Consider the following 17,728-nt stretch of genomic DNA (forward strand, 5'->3'; position numbering starts at 1 on the left):
TTTCTCAGTGTGTAGATACCAATGGAAAAAAATCACATTTGTGCTATAGTCTGTGATGCTGCTGTGTAGATTAATTCAGGAAGCGAAGGCTTGTACTGCATGCAAATTCCAGAAAAAAAGATTTGTTCTTTTCTGAAAAAATGACCTTGAGCTTCAAGGACAAGCTGTCTTCATTGGTATAAATTGTCATAGATTCATTATCTTCTGTGATGCTCTGGCAACTAATTCTGTTTGATCTGGCCCTCAGCTTTTTATACGTTCATTGCTTCATTCCCTTGGTAAAAGCCATAGTTGTCATTTCTATCATGAAATAGGACCAGTATTTCGTGTTGTCACTACCATTCTAATTAAGGATAGCTTTGTCTATTTGTTATTGTGTTTCAGTTTCTTGAAAGGAAAAAAATACTTGAAATTTCTCAAGTGGACCCTGCATAAAAAATAACACAGCATAAAGTTCAAGAATAATTACATCAGGGCTTGTAAGTATTTGTGAAAATGTGGGGGTTTTAGTTTTGGGTTTTTTTTCTGTGCACATTCTGTCTGAAATCCCTCCTTGGCTAGTCTTGACTCCACAGAAATCTTCATGGAGATTGATTTTACTAGGTGTTATGCGAGGCTCTATGTGAGCCTTTCATAGAAAGATTGTAGCATGAACCAGTTTTCAAGGTGGGGAGAGACCATGTTGCTGTGAATGAGATCGGAAAGGTGGAGAACAGTCTTCCCCAAATGAATACAAAGGTCTCTGACACAGTTCTTGGGCAGAAGAGACAGCCAAGCCCCAAAGGATCTAAACACAATGAGATTTTAGACTTACTCTACACGCTGCCAGAATAAACTTAGTTCGAATCAGTAGTGACTTCTGACCATTTACTAAATCTGCTTCCAGGGCTTCAGATGACCAGAATCTTTGGATTTTGGCACTGTTGAATTTTCAGAACAGCAAGTAAGCTGATATATTCTGTAGCAGAATAATTTTTTTTTCTTTTCCTTTTACAGAATGTTTTTAAGGTACAGGTTTTTCTAACACAATGCATCAAAATTTTTACCTGTTTCTAAGCAAGTTTGTTTTTCACTGATGATTGCTGCTGCGTGCATCTCAAATAAGTTATTTAATGATGAAATGAGAAGAAGTTCTAGAAATGCTGACCTTTAATAAATTTCAGGGTTCAGCAATGAATTGTATGTTAGACCCATGGACACACATGTTTTGAAAAGGTCAATTATGACAAGTTTTTTGAATTTGCATAATTATGCTCGCCACAGCACTTTGAATAAAAATAGTAAATGCTTTGCCCTTTTAAAGTATTCAGGTTTTCCTCTCTTCCTATCTTTAACTTGCTTTTACTAAACCATTCTAAAATTATTCATTGAAGAACACGGGGAACATGGACTGAGTCTGTTGGGAGCTGCAGGCTGGACAGGCAGAGGAAAGGGATAGGATGAAGAAGAAAAGCCTCTTTTCTCTGGCTCTTGTTCAGTGAAGTCAGGAGCTGGAAGAGAGCCCTGGACAAGAGGCCTGCATGAGGGCACTGGGAGGCAAGGTGGCTCTGATGTGAAAGAATTCAGATTGTCTGCGTGAAAAGAGACTGAGTGAGGCACTGAAGAGAGGCTGCAGCGGGAGGGGCTGAATATGGACAGTAAGGTCAAGACTGGAGATGAGAGTTAGGACAGGGAGCTGTGAACGAGGAAGATGAGTCTGTCTAAAGACATGAATCCCTGTCTTGTTTCTTGTGGGAGTCTGAGAAATTTCCTACTTGCAGGAAAATGTCATCTCCCTCCAGTGACGGTCCAAGTAGACAACCTACTACGGCTGCTAGTTAGTCTATTGACCCAAGAATCTGAAGCATATCTAGTATTTCTAGAGGTTACGATCCTGCAGATATGCAATGGATATCTCTGATGCTGCAGGAGGAATTTTCAAAAGTGTCTTTCTAAAACCACCAAAGATATTAATAGTCTAAACTGGAGTACAATGTTGCAGTGTAATGTATGTTTATTATGATATTTTATCCCAGAACTATTGTATTATTCAGAGAGCAGAGTGCCTTGTTTCTGAGTCAGAACTGTGGTGAAGAAAGTGGTTCATGAAGGTGAAGAAGTAATAGTAAGAGTGGGAGAACTGTTGGAAGAGGAAGGAAGCCTTAATAGCTGAGGCAGTAGAACTTCGTCCTGGAGAGCTGCAATACTTCTGTGCCCTTGGGTTCTCAAGTTCCCCACGGCAAGTTACTTAAACTAGACTTTCCATGGTGGGCTGCAGATGGGATGTTCACTTTTTTTTGTGCCCAATTTGATGCTCAGAGATCTGACTGCTGGATATGTTGAGTGTTCCTAGCTGCTACTGAACTTGGTGGGACCTCTGCTTGGAGCTCCTCAAGAATTTCAGCAGTGCAGGCAGCATCACCTAGTAATGTCAGATTTAACCACAGATGGTGTAGTAGGTCCTTGCAGCACTTGCTCCACTGAAGTATTAGGCTGGATGCTAGAGTAGGTAGAGTGGTGTGCTTTAATGCAACCTGGGCCAGCTACCTGGTTTCTTCCACTAGAGCTGATCTGCTGAGGCAGCGTGCCATGGCTATGTTGGCTCAGGAACTAACTCATTGAAAACTACCTAAAGCATCCCTGCAAGTTGTTGAGTTGCTCTGGGTAGATATATCTACGAAGTGCTTTATAGTAATTTTTAAATTCACTGAAAATCGGGTCTCAGAAGTCTCAGTTAAGGCATCCAAAAGAAATGGAAGCATTTTACTTTCATCTCTTTGCTTTCATTTCCCATTTGTAAAACAACTATAATACTATCATCTCATCTCACATGGGTCATTAGGAAAGATAACTTGTTTATGTGGAAGATAAAAATTATGTCTTCAGAATGGGATTTGAATGATGTATGGCAGATAAGTCCATGGCTTCCCTCTGAAGAACAGACAGACTAATATGCAATTTAAAAGGAAAAGCAATAGCTTGTGGAGTGAGCACCAGCCATTCCATGCCCTTGGTGAGACAGATTATGAAGGGAAATATTTTGGTCATGTAATTCTAGACCTTATACACATGGGATGGTCAAATTAGTGTTGTTTAGGCAGCTTGAATTCTGGTGCTTTTTAACTTCAGTTTCCAACCTTAGCAGTTGTCTTGCTGGATTGTGCATTAAAAGTGTAAAACATACTTACTGCCATGTGCTCGGAACAACACTGTCAGTCAAAGCCAATGTTTTTTTTTTTCCACTGTTAAATTACTTAATGTTTTGTGTTGTTGTTGCAGCCACAGTTACTTTAGACGTTTTACATGCGTGGTAGTCAGATTGGTGGGAACTAACATGGGAGCTGACATTAATATTGCAGAGGAGAGCAGATCTGATAACATATTGAATTATATATGGGGCTCCAGCACCTAAATGCAGGAGGCCTGGAGGCTCACACAAGAAGGCTCAAGGGAGCTGAATGATCCAGAATACTTGATTTTTGATAGTGGTTGTTCAAATAAGAAAGAGTAGAGGCTGTAAGGATGGATTTAATATGAAGGTCATACGAAGGCTCAAATGAAATACAACCTCTTTGCTGCTGTATGATGAGCAGGGTCTGGAGCGCATCAGTGATACTTGGCTGGTCTGAGCTGGCTTTCTGACCCTGTCTGAGAGTCCTGCCCAGTCCTAGACTACTGCTTTCCCTTTGGTGCCCTGATACTGGTAAGCTGAATGATGGAGCAAGAACTGGCTTTAAACCCCTATGGGCTGTGTTGGTTGAAAGATTTATTTTTTCTCTGTAGATCGCTCTAGTTTGGTCTTTTTGTGGTATAATGTCAGGAGCAGAGTGCCTGCCACGGTGCAGTGCACAATAAAATCTGCTACACTGAGATGGGTAGAGCCTGCAGGGAGGATGAGCTGTACTGGGAAATGCACATTTTCCTTGTGCGTGAGGATGTTCAGCACAATACATTAAAGTGTTTTGGTCCTCTTAGCGGGACTGCCTAGATCACCTTTAAAATCCAGAATACTTACTACTTGTTGTTGTTTTTCTGGGAGAAGGCCCTGTTAGTTTGAAGCTTGGTACATTGAAGGTTATTGAAATTGGAAAAAGCTGTTGTATTTTGTTTCTTCCGACTGTGTACATGGGAACCCCTCCTTACAAGTACTGGAGCAGCAGTGGATACTGTCTTACAAATGGGGTGATTTGGTTGTTGTTATGTATTTCCTGTAGAGTAGGAGAGTGGCTACTGAGAAAACAATTTAAAAATGAAATCAAAAAACTCTCGGTGATTCAGGTATCATTTGTCCTTCTCACATTTCATCACAAGGAAAGAATAAGCACTAAGAAAGCAAAGAAACTGTCAGTGACAGCATGTGCTGCCTACCCCGTGCTGCGTGGCAAGAACAAAGAATTTTATTCCTGCCTTTTTTTTTTTTTAATGATTCACTCTACAGAAGGAGGGGGTAGGCTGCCATATCATTTTCCTTCCGAAATACCGTAGGCAATTGATTTTCAGTTCTTTTGCTGACATTTATCACATAAAACATGGTTTGCTATAGTAGTTATTAAAACCTGTTGGAAACAGTGGATCAGGTACTCATTTGCAAAAATGAGGCAGAGCAGATGCAACCCTTGTCATCTGTGTAAAATCAGGAAGAATTACAGAGGTCAAATGGCTTCAGAGCTGCTTTTAGACAGTGTCTACTTGTAGCTGAGTTCCTGATCCTTCTTAAGAAAGTGAAAGGCCATGGCCAGCTGTGCACTGTACAAGCATGAGCAATCAAATTGTGCAAGATAATGTATATTGGTATTTCGAAGGCAGATTCAAGTCAATTTTAGAAGGGATGACTTTGAAGAAAAGTTAAATATAAATGACTTGCCTTTGGATGCTTTGTGTGGTCTTCTGTTGGGGCAGACAGCAGACCAGTTGTCTTGGGTGAGGTATTCCTCTCCTAACTTCCCTGGTTGTCCCTGTTGTGCTGCTGCTGGAGGTTTTACCCCCCTTCTGGAAGCAGTGGGGCTTGGCTTCCAGATTCTGTCTGGAAGATGGACAAGGAATATCCAGAGCCAGGAAGCAGCTCAAGGTCAGGCTGGAAGTTTGGGGTTGATGACAGGAGAAGGGATGAATGGGTACCTGTGGGAGAGTTAATTTAGGGAGGTTGGAGAGGCTAGAAACGTACGGAGTGACTCTTCCTCGTGTTGTAGAAAGAAAGAAAGAAGCCTCTGCAGGAGCTAAACTGCTTTAAATCTCAAAGAATGAATATGATCAAAACAATCTCCTCTGTTTCTCCTTCCCTGCAACTGTCTGCGGTGTCAGATGGTTTTCTGCTCATCTGATGCCTGCTGTTACTGGCTGGTTCAGTTCTGCCTGCTCTGGGACAGGTGCTTTTCACCTCCACAGTCCCCTCATCCTGCTGGCGGTTTGCGTTCAAAGCAGTGTGGATCATCCCATCCCAGAAAGAGGCAGACACATGTAATTAAACAGCTTTGAGAAAGGCAAATAGGGACAGAAAATGTGCCTGTGTTTATGTATCGCTGCAGGAAAATCCTTATATCCTTATAACTGTGTTGGTTAGAGATGGGCTGGATAAGTGAGTGGTAGCGTGAGTGGAAAATTGTTTGGGCCACTGAACTCAAATTGGTGTCTGGTTGTTAGTGGCACGCCTCTGGGATCAGCTTTTGGGCCAGTACTGTTTAACACCTTATTCATGGCTTGAATGATGGGATAGAGCACACCACCAGCAAGTGTGTGGATAACACCAAATTGGGCATAGCAGTGAATACACTGGAGAGCAGCACTGCTGTTCAGGGGGACTGAGATGGGCTGGAGAAACGAGCTGAGAAGAGCCTCAGGAAACTCAGTAAAGGCTGGTGCAAAGGCCTGCATCTGGGATGGAATAACCCCTTGCAGTGTAACAGGCTGGGAGCTGACTGCTTAATAAGCAGCTTTGCAAAAAATCCAAACCAAAAAACCAAACCCAATACCTGGGGATCCAGGTGGACAACAAGTTGCCCAGGAGCCAGCAGTGTGCCCAGGCAGCAAAGGCTGAGCACATCCCAGGCTGTGTTAGCAGGAATGCAGCTGGCAGGGCAAAAGGAGGGATCCCGTCCCTCTGCTCAGCGCTCATGAGACCGAGTAATGGGTGTCTGGTTTGGGATCCCCGGTACAAGGACAGTGGCATACAGGAGCAAGTCCAGTAAGGCCACTGAGGTGGTCAGGTCTGGAGCACGGACCAGGCTTTTCTCACAGATGTGCTGGGACAGGAGAAGGGGCAACAGACACAAGTTGGAACATGATAAATTCTGGCCAGATATAAGGGGAACAAATTGCCATGAGGGTGGTCAAACTCTGGAACTAGATACTGGAGAAGGGGTGACATCTCAGTTGTTGATGTTCAGGACTTGCTGGACAGAGCCCTGAGTGCCTTGCTTTCAGCAGGAGATTGGATTAGAGACCTCCAGAGGTCCCTTCTCACCTATGTGGTTCTGCTCAGCAGCTGACAGTGTTAGCATGAGACCAGCTTCTCCAGCTGACGAGCCTTAGCTTGTCACCCAGCCATGAATCATTTAGTTGTTGAACTCTGTACCTGATTTCACTTTCCCAGTGCCCCTTCTTGAGAAGGATGCTTTATTTTTTTTATTACTCCAGACAGTTTTAGTGCTAAAATATTTCTTTAGTTATTTTTTAAGCAAGGTGGCCTCTGGCTGCAATTAGTGTCCCATTGGAAGAACTGGCAGCATTATATAGCAACACTAAAGCAAATCATTCTACCTCATGGCATTATTACCTTGATCTGAAAGTTTCCTCAGGCTGCAATTTGTCACTAATATTGCCTTCAGCTAAACTTATCCATACAAAAAAAAGGAGTTAATAGAGCTGCAGTTCTGGAGTTGCCATCACCGTTTTTTTGGGATGACTTATTACTTAGTACATTTTATTGACCAAGCATGTAGAGTTCTTGGTCCTTGAAAAACGATGTAGTGGTTCATCACGGACTCCATAAATTGTTGGACTCTGTAGCAGCATTACCTTAGTCTCCTACACCATAAGAAAGGAAGGTATCTCTGAAACACAGTAGATACGTACTGCACTGAAGTGAGAACTGCACTGTGTGGCTTGACTGATACGAACACTTGGTTGTGATTGCCAGTGACAGAAAAACTGATAGGATGGTACTGAGTTTCGCTGCTGCTTTTGTGCTTTTGCTTGTTTTATGCCGCACTTAACATAGTTTGAATGCTGTGACAGTGACAATGACAGTGACATACTATAATATAGTTCCACCTGAGACAATGCAGCTGGAATTAATAAGCTGGAGAGACAGGGCTGAGGTGCTTTGTCATCAGTTGGCATTGGATAATTTATTTTTGGTGGAAGTGCTAACAAACCCAGTGGTGGCAGCAAGCTGCCCCAGCTCAGGTGATACTTTGGGCCTGCACAGGGAGGCCAGGCAGGCTCTGTGGTCCCATACAGTGCTATGGAGAAGGTTGTGCCAGCATCATACCTTGTTGGCTGTAAGCTGAATGCTGAAATTCCCATTTATCAGCTGGGTCAGCTGAGGCTGATGTGGAGGGGCATATGTGGCGAGAAGTGTGTCTTGTCTCCATATTCATATCAAAGTACCCTGGTCATGCTGCTCTTAACCTTACTTGGTAGGAGACTTCAGAGTGAGAGTTGCTTACTTGCTGCCATTCTTTGGTGATGGAGTCTGAAAGGGTCTCATTGGTCCAGCCTACTGAATCTTAATTGGGGTATCGGGCCCTGAAGGAACAAATTAAATCTCAGGAAAAAAATGCTAAGGTGAGGAGCTTTAAAACTCATAACCCATCTCTTGAATTGTGCCTTGACACTAACAGTAGCCACGAGAGAGTGCAGAGCATTTTTGCTTGTGGAGTCTTTACTGTTACTGTTTTCATCCAAAAGAGAAATCAGTAATCAGCTTCTAACAGAAAAGGGACTTCAGGCTTGACACTCTTCTCCTGTGCCAAAATACAGCTATTGATGAAGGCTGATCCTGAAGTACCCCAGAGCTATGGTGATCTTGTGATCCCTCGCTGGGACCTCTGTCTTGCATCCACCACTGCATCAAAAAGACACTTAACCCATCCAGAAAGTCAAGGAAAACAGGACCACTGCATTCTGCAGCCTCATGCTAGTTGAAGAAGCAAACTACAGTTAAATTCATATATTGCAATGGCTTTGGTCACAACTGAATTGTTGCTGGAAAGCTGAACTGAACAGAACTCTGGTTTTTAGAGGTGAGAATGCAGCTCAGATTGGGAGGGTACTGGTAGAGCTTTTTTTATAGCCTTGTAAAATTAAACTTTGTGTGCAATTGGCCCATAATCCATAATATTAACTTGGCTCTGCTGGCAGGTATTATTGTTTTTTTAAATAGCCAAGGAAATGGAGTTATATAGGAAATCAGCTGTTACTTGTGCTTTGCAAGTGGTTTCGGATTTGTGGTTCTTTTTAAATATGTTTGTTGCTTAATTTAAAGCACTGTGTTAAGAGACTAGGAGGAGAAATGAATTGACATAAGGGAGACTGTAGCAGACTTTAAAATTAGTAGTTTCTCTTGTCAATAATGCATATTTTAAAATGTGTAAAAATACCTGCATGCATGATAGGCTATGACGGCTTGTCAAAGAAGAGCTAGGCTGAGAGAAACTGTATTCATATCAAGTTGGCAAGCTTAGACTAATCCACATATTCAATAACTTTTAAATTCATTGTTTAACTAACATGAACATCTGTGATAATTCTGTGTGCTGTTGGGTCTCCAATGGTGGAAGCCGTTCTTCTTTATGTTTCTTTTTCTGTCTTTGGGTGAGAGCTAGATTTTATTTAACATTTATATTTGTTAGTGCTTAGAGGTTGGGTTTCTGTTGCTGTGGATGCTGTACAAGCCAGTCCTAGTCATGATGTACTTCTGATGGTGCCCTGGGAGTGCAGGTGAAGCCATGCAGCTCTGTCCCTGATAAGCTGTCCCTTGAAGCAGAACTGGGGAAGCCCTGGATGTCACTGCTCATCCAGTCCAAGATTAAGGACCACCTGGTCCTTATAGGCCAGTAGGCAAAGAAGGTAGCAGGGACCTGGCAGGCACCTGTGGGAAGGTCTGCACCAGGAAGGCACTTCACTTGTGCCTCTGAGCCCCTGTTCTTGCAGGGAGCAAACAGGGAGGGAAAAGGAGGCTTGGGAGCCTTGCATGGCCTTTGGGACTGGCAGCCTGTGGTGTACTCAGTTGAGACTAGATGAACCCATATGGAAAAGCCCCCACAGGAGTTTAAGATGTCACTTGCGCACAACTTATGCTACATAGCCCTTTTGAGGAGAAAATACTAAAGCTCAAGGGAAGCAAAACCAGCCAACCCCTTGGCTTAGTAGGTGTTTGCAATACAGGTTGATTTTTTTTTTTTTTTTTTTAAAGAAAAAGCATTTCTTTGGCTTTGTATAAGAATAGTGTTTTTCTTTATTCACTGCCAAATGCAGAATAAGGACGTCAAGGAAGGACACAGTAGGTGGATATCATAAGCCACTGGCAAGGATGGATGGGATAATAAAGGGGGAAGGGTAAAACCTAAAGGGCTAGTTCCCCTGCTGAACTTAGTCGTAACACACACACACACACACAAAGGAAGGGAACTGCTCCTCCTATGACTAGCTCTTCTTCCTGGTGTAGTAACATCCAGTGTGGAAACATACAGAAACCAGGATATCGGTACTGTTCGGAAGTGTACCAACAGTTCTGATTTCAGATGAGTTAAAAAAGCAAATTAGAAATTGCTTGTTCCTGTTGATTTCTATGTGCGTTTTTGTGGTCTGTTAAAAATATAGGAAAATGGGCAAGTATATGGGGGGGGGAGGGAGAAAAAAACTGAGTATGGATAATGCTTTGTTCTGTGTACAGAAACAGTGTGAATAAAAGCAGATGAATAATGGTCCTTTTTTGACATCAGCTACATGGGGGTTCTGGTTGGCAGTACAATATGAACATCTGTCAGGCAGTACTGTTATACAATTTGGTGCTTTCCTTTGAAATCCTCTGGCTGAGATTTCTCTAAAATAAATTGTGATTTTTGATACCTACTGGTTGTGCTTTAACTGAGCATATATTCAGCTAAAGGTACTTAGTACTGCCTGAAAATTTGGCTTTTCAGGTATGCCAAGTTAGGCACCCAAAATCAGTGGTACCTTTGGGGAAGAAAATGCGTACCTCTTCCATTCTCATACATCTTGATCTTGGCAGTTAAAGTATAAAACTCACACTTCAGTCGTCTTTTTCCTGATCTTTTTTCCCTATTTTAACGTGTGCCATTTCTACAGGGAAAAATGCAAAGTGGTCCATTCACTGACCTGTTCCTCTGCAAATGAATGTCATTGTTAGTACATCCCAGTTCATTGCCTATCAATGTGAAAGCTGTAGTACAATTTTTATGTGCCAAATGCCTCATTTTGTTTGCTTTAAATTCCATTTTCTTTCAGTTTCATTTTAAACAGCTGTTTTCTAAATCCCTCTACAAATAGCAATTATGTTTTATAATGATGATCTTTGTCACTTAAGTTTTTAACTAGTGGTTTGATTCCCTGCTCTCAGCAATGTAAAACTGAGATAGCTCAATTGAAGTTTGAGCTATGGTGGTATAAAACTGGTGTTGGTGAGTGGGAAAAGTAGCATATTTTTTTAGATGTTGGAGGTTTTGCATACATCCAAGCATCTGGAATTAAACTCCTCCACCCTAATCTGCTGTGTTTTGATTTTGTGTATTTTATCTTCTGTAAAAGATCCAAATCCTGTTTTCCCTTACAGTCTGCACCACAAAAAAAAGCACCCCCCAAACCATTACAATTCCAAAAGAGATGATGCTCAGCAGATGCAGAAGTACCTGCTTCTGGAGCCACAGAGGGCCTTTCCCCATCCCTGCTAGTGCTTTGGTCAAGATCCCTATGGTGTCCATAGCTGGCAGTGGGAGAAGTTCTTATCTACTTTTGTCATCCAGGAGCTTTTCTGATCCACCCAGCTTGTAATAGTTAGGCTGCAGTGTTTCTCCTGCTCTCGCAGCCCTCAGTGATATTTCGCAAGCAGAGAAATTACTTGAGTAGATCTTTATTTGCCTTGTGGCTAGAGGCTGCTTATTGGTCTGTTGGTTTTTGCTCTTCAGCTGCTTGTACTTCACACTACTCTAGTGTGACTTTCTAGTTTTCAGGCCTATTTATTTTTGCTTCAGCCTTCAAGGAATGTATGGGAATGTCTTAAACCAGCTTTGCTTCTGAAGAAATCACAATGTGGAATTGAATCTTGGAGCACTAAGTGTGACCACCTACAGTGTTGGGTTTTTTGTCCCAGCCTGAGATGTTTGTGACATCAAGATTTGCTCTGTTTTTTTGGTGAAGGGGTCTCAAAACTTAGCTCTGCTAAAGTGCAATTTGGGCAGTATGTGCTATTTCAAACCAGGCTCTCATTTGCTTGTTTTTTTGGTAAGGGAGTTTTGTATTAGTAGCAGAGATGAAGCTGTTTTGTAATTTATTTATTTCATCTGATGCTTCGTTAGGTCTCTAAAGCCTTAATCGCAGTTATGGTTTACTTCTGGTAATGTAAATTGTGTAACTTATTTTCATGAGTGTTTACCCCTTTCTTTGCATTTTTGCAAGGAACTTCTCCACTTATCTTTTCTCCTGCATTTGTTAGATATTCAGAACTAGTATTCAAATTACCAAAATTCAAGTTGAATAAAGCCATTTCCTATTAAACAAATGAAAGTATGAAATAATCTTTTGATACTATCCCAACCTAGGCTTTCATTCTAAAGCCAACCCTGTCCAACCCTGTCTCGAGCCTTGAGTCATACTTCAGACATGTTGGCATTTGGAGTGAGGTTTGCAGTGATCTGGAGTCCAATGCAAGTTTTCTATCTACAGTCATATGTGAATAGGTGATGAATCAGCAGTATTTTGTCTCTGAGCCAAGAAACATAATTATTGCTGAAAGACTGTTTTTGTCTGTCTAACAATAGGATGATTTCTGAATATTTAGGCAGAGCAATTTTTGATTAAAAATACTCTTGCCAGTGAAACGGTAGTTGAATTATGTTCTGTGGACATCAGAGATTAAATACTTGTTGCAGGGAGCTCTCTGGAACTCAGCCTATGAAAAGGATGCATTATGCTGCAAATTATTAAATATTGATTTCTGTAACAGTCTACAGGCATCAATGAATTTAGCAATAAGCTTGTAAATAGTATGAAAAAGATTAATATCTCAACAGAAAAAGTAATTACAAATATGTTTGTTTAAAGATTTTGGTGTGAGTTAGATTTGTGGATACCAAAGAGGCTCAACTTTGGCCTCTTGTTGAGTATCCAAAACCACCTAGAAAATGTTGTCACCTAGGTCTTTTGCAGCTGAAGTTCCCAAAGTTTCCTGAGGTCCGTGAGCTGCTTTGGATGCTGGATGTTTGGCTTTGGAGATCACAGCCACATGTCAAGAGGAAGCGAGGCATGTTCCTTACAGAGTTCGCATTCTTCTGCATCAGTCTGAGGTTTCCTGCTCTGAGACAGCTCAGTTAAGCACAGTTTAGCCTCTATAGCAAAGCTGTTGCTTGCAAGTAGTTTGCACCCGTGATGGTTTCTTTACAAGGGTTTAGAGAAGTTGTTACTGCAAAGTGTTTGCTCTCAGCATTCATTATGGAATTACTTCTCCACAGAGATTAGCAATTTGAATTTGTCATTACTTTTTCTCTTAGTGTAAGTATTTTAGAGCAGTAACTTCTTCCAGAAGAATGAAGGAAATGGATTTTGTTGTCTTAATTTTGTGTGGAGGGAAAGACAACTCTCATGCATTATCCCTAAGCATCACTTAGATATCCGCATGAGGCACATTTTTGACTTGCTGCTTCACTTTGTTCATGAGACAAAATTAATGCTTTTCTGCAGATGTTAGTCTTTGAATTTCATTAGGAGGCATGACAACATCTGGGTCCTTAGGTCACTGAATATGAGCAGGCAGCTTTAGTTGCAGCTTGCAAATTTGTCTTACATTTTGAGAGGTTTATGTAGCAGCAGCAGTGGAACTGCTCATTGCATATAAAAGCATCTCTGTGTGAACTGTTGTTGGTACTAAATGAATAAAAAAAGGTACTGTGTTTGTGGAAAATGCAGAGGTACACTTTGGGCTTTGGTTTCCACAATTGCAAATACAGCTGAAATACCAGCTGTGGCGTAACTGTGATGAATGACCTAAAAAAATGTATGCCATTGACCTCAAAGTCACAAAATGCATAGTCTAGTTAACAGTAAATGCTGATGAGAAGCTTGAGTAAAGGATGAGGTAGGGGGAAAGAAACTGGCTGATATAGATAGCTGTTCGTTTGCCAAGTGCAGGTATGTCTGAGTGAAAGCCCTTCAGCCCGGGGTCATGTGGAGAGTGTCCTTGTGACCAAATTCATGGCATGCAGACATACAATCCGTTGTTCCATCCCTGCCTTGAACGTTATTTGTTTTTATGTTTTTTGCTAAGGTATCTCAAGGATACTTGTAGTGCATTAGTTTTTATTGTGTTCTGCTTTATTCTCTATGCTGCAATAACATGAGAGTCTTGCAAGACCCATATAAAGGATGGCAGAGGATACTGGCATCCAGGAACAGTGCCTTCAGTCCCTCGGGGCAGAAACTCAAATGTTCGCTGTTGCAGGCTGCCTAACGCTTCATGGCACACTCCAGCTAGGTTGAAAACTGTCCTCCTAGGATGAGTGGTGTAGTCATCCCATTACTGATTTATGGCTGAAACAATCTAGCACATAGTTGCTGGCCTGATATTTCCCAGGGTGGTAATACCTTAGAGAAAGGTGAGATGCCATAAGTATGTGAGTCAGATGAATGCTTTCAAATGAGCTGTTCAAGTTTTGTATAACTAATGGAGCAGTTAAAAAAAAAAAAAGGCAAAAAAAAAAGCCCCAAATGCAAAAGATCCTGAAAGACTTGAGATTAGGAGACTGCTCAGAAAGCTTTGATTGTTGTTAAGGTCAGTTAACTCCAACAGATCATTTACAAGTTTGGTGGTGTTTCAGAACCATATCCTTTCAGTTGTGGTGTGAAAGCAAGTGGCATATGGTTTTTTTAACATTCAGGAGTTCCTCTAGTGAGACTAAAACTAAAGATGATGACTGTGTTTTTACTAAGATTTTTTTTTTCTCTCCAAGGCTTAAAATTAAAAGCTTCCCATTCCAACCTTCAGCCCTTTTTAGCTGTCACAAGACATGTTCATACCGCAATCAAACGCAGCTCATGACCACATTACAAAGCTACTTTAAAATCAAGTAACTTAGATGTTGCCTGAATATTTAATCAACTTTTTGCCTGGGTTTTATTGCCAGCATCAGATCCTATAATGTAAGCCATTTGTGCTGTAGATATGCCTATGAAAAAAAGGAGAAAAGAAGAAAGGAGACAGAAACCCATTCTTCCATCTTTCATATGCCAGCTGAGCCTGAAACTAGCAGAGTCATTAAGCCTGATGCCAAGTGTCAGTTGTGCGAACAAATGTGTAATAACTGTATTTCGGATCCAGCAGTGTTTTAGAGCAAACTGCTCATAATTTCCAGCAGTTACTCTTGCAAAGTGCATTTCTTTCTTTGATTTCTTTATCTTCAAGTTATATCTGCAGAATAAAATTACAAAGTCAACTCAAGCTTTGCAGTTACTTAAGTTATATTTTATGTAGTAAGTAACTAAACCTAACAAAGCTAGCAGAAGATAGTTGTCTATATAAGGTGGGTTTAACTGGTCATGATCTGGTCCTTGTCATTCTCTTCGAGACCATATACTGTTTGTGTGTCATCTTAAAAAGTTGCCTTTGGTGTCAAGATGGGTGTTAAACTTGTTCATTTCAAATATATGGCCAGTGCTGAAGTTGTTAAAGCTGGTAAGCTCTGATTTATACCTAATTTGTTCATCTCTCACTCTTTCCAAGAACTTTTGTTTTACTGATATATAAATATTTAGTCTTGGAGTGTCTCTTTCTCCACATATGTGTGTGCATACATGTGTTACATATATATATATGAAAAATTTATAATTCTTGTAGCTAGAACATAACCTCTCTCCTTCAGGTGCTCTCAGGTAAAGGGAGGGATTCCTCATGCAGCAGATCAGACAATTTATAAAACACATTTTTAGAGGGAGTTCTTCCATGCTATTTCAGAGCATCAGAGATCATCTCCATTTGATGAACGGTTTTGGGGGAGGAGGCAGAGAGGACTGGAGATACTGGAGTTCTGAGTTTTTTACAGGTGTGGGAGCAGCATGGGAAGGAGATACATTGGACTAGTGGAGGTACCTGTATATCACAGTTGGGGTCATTGCTATTGAATATGAGGAGACCCAGTCAAAGACCAACTGTGTAAGTTTCAGTTGAGAGAAGGCTGTTCATGGCCTGGAAGAGAAGGAGGTGTTTAGACCTTACAGCCTTGATAAATGCGAGTGAATGGATAGATGAAAAAAATACTCTTGGCGAAACTACCTTATTTTGGTAGTCAAGAAGCATAGAAGATTTGAAGATGGTCATGCATCTAGGCCTTAATATATCAGAATTATGGCTCTTTGATCCTTCAAAACAATATGGAAACTCACATTTATGTATATAAAAGCTGATGTTATTTGTACATTTGGGGTGAGGAATAAATCAGTGATGCTGGGAAAAGTGTTTCACATCATGCTTCCGCAGCTGGTTTTACAGTGTTCTTGTAAAGTAACCCAGTGTTGTCCCATGTACCACTGACACTCTTTTTGTACTTCAGACAAGCACACGTTTCATTTAGTTCACTAGTGACCAAGTTTACCTGATTTTCTTTCCTTTGTCTCCTTTCCTGTAGCTATTACAGCTTCTGGAGCTTGAAACTGTGCAACTAGAAGCCTTTCTGGAGTGGAAGCAACTGGAACCAGTTTACTGGCAGTGGATGGTAATGAATCAAACTGATTTTGAAGGGTGCAGCTTTCTTGACTCTAACATAGCTGACCACTTCCAAAGGCCCCTTCCCACAAAAATAAATGCTGCAAACCAACTGTTCAACAGCACTTGAGAAAAAGAAAAAAGCCTATGGTAAAGTAAGGAATGTTTTCTTAGTTCTCCTTCGTCACTCTGTTTTCTTCAGTAAGGCTCACCCAGCTAAGCTGAGGAATTGCAGGGCAGAGTGGCAGAATTTCATATAGTTAACACAAATGAAAATGTCTGATCTTCATCTCTTTTAATGTTTTTTAAACATAGCAATCATACATTTTCTTAAAATTAAATGGCTTTTCAGAAGAGGGCCTCTAAGCTTTATTGCAGACTTGAGAACAACTAAATTTGCAAGCAGCTGATACTGAAAACAACTTCATTTTTCCCAGCCAAATAGTGTGTTGAAACTGCTGATTTCCCCTTGAACTGTGTTGAATGATCATAAGAAAATCAATAAGCCTTTCTCTGCGCATCTTATGATTTCTCAAGTGAGTGTAAACGGTACCATCCATCTCGCTTCTCTCTACAACTTTTGCCCATTCACAGTTGCTGAAAAGAATTCTTTAGAGCACCACATTAGCCATATGAATTTACAAAATTTTGAGAATCAGTGAGCTGACTGTTGATTGCCCATATGGCTTGTTATACACTAAAAGCAAGGCAAAGGAGTGTAAAATTACTTCACCTGTCTTGGAAGAGTACTTCCAGTGCAGAGCCATTCAAATTGCCATTAGTTCTGTAATGTTTTTTGCTTTACGTGTCTACCATCTTACAGTTATTTGGAAACCATCAACACTAGCATAAGCCTGGTTCCAAATAGGCAAAATACAACTGCAAGTGTTATGGCACTTCAGTGGAGCCACCAAAACGTTTGCCTCTGATGTGCTGAACAGTGTGGGTAGTATTGTGAGTGTTAGTGTGCTTCTGGGAGTCAAGTCCTAAATAAATACTTGCAAAAAGCCTGATCAACACATCTTTATAAATTGTTCAATAGGCTGGAAGGTGAATTTGCCTTTTTCTTTTGTTTCATCTGATGATGGTTGTTATTCCCAGATGCTGTAGGATGTATGGGAATGAGATGTACTTTAAGGATACAGTAGTTTTGTCTTTCCACTTAACCCGTGTCTTGCATTTGCTGATCTGATGGATGGGATGATTCTTGCATAACTACTGCCAGGTCTTCCTGATGGCTGTGGGCAGGAGCATGACATAACTACAGCAACTGGAGTGACTGCAGTAATGTTACTTTAGAATTCTGTTATTTAATGAATTTCAAATTAAAAAAAAAACCAACAAAAAATAAACCCAAAACCCAACAAAACCAAACCCCCTTTGTTTTATTTCCATGCAGTTTGTTAGCCTGTCGGCGCCCAGAACATGTCTGTGTTGTCATGAGCTGGGCCTTTGGTCAGCGTGAGCTGCTGGCCTCAGCACTGCTTTGTGCCAATTTGCAATGCTGATGCTTGCTGAGAAAGGAGGTTTTATAGGGTGTCTTTTGCCATTCTTAGCTATCTTACAAAGTTTTTTCTTGTATGAGCCTAAAAATCTCTTGCTGTGAATTAAGCCAGAGTTTTTAACCTACCTGCAGAGAAGAGAGAAAGAGGGAGGGGGAAAAAAAAATTCCCATCCTCTTTATAGCAATCTTTTATGTAAGTGGAGCCTGTTAGCATGTCACTGCCTTCCCAGTCCCCGTTTCTAGGCTAAACAAAATTGGTTCTCTTAATGTCTCCTTGTAGGCCATTCATTCAAACTTCTGATTGTTGTTGCTGC

General features: G+C 41.0%; 1 protein-coding gene across 3 annotated transcripts in view; it reads left to right on the forward strand.

Annotated features, from left to right (window-relative positions):
* TEDC1 (tubulin epsilon and delta complex 1) overlaps positions 1–17,728 on the forward strand; it is a 76,998-nt gene that overhangs the window by 35,406 nt on the left and 23,864 nt on the right. For all 3 annotated transcript variants that reach the window (XM_049808133.1, XM_049808134.1, XM_049808135.1), the window contains one exon: positions 15,834–15,920. In XM_049808133.1, coding sequence (XP_049664090.1) covers positions 15,834–15,920 — 87 coding nt within the window. The remainder of the gene's footprint in view (positions 1–15,833; positions 15,921–17,728) is intronic.

Source organism: Accipiter gentilis, chromosome 8, assembly GCF_929443795.1.
Source record: "Accipiter gentilis chromosome 8, bAccGen1.1, whole genome shotgun sequence".
Taxonomy (NCBI): domain Eukaryota; kingdom Metazoa; phylum Chordata; class Aves; order Accipitriformes; family Accipitridae; genus Astur; species Astur gentilis.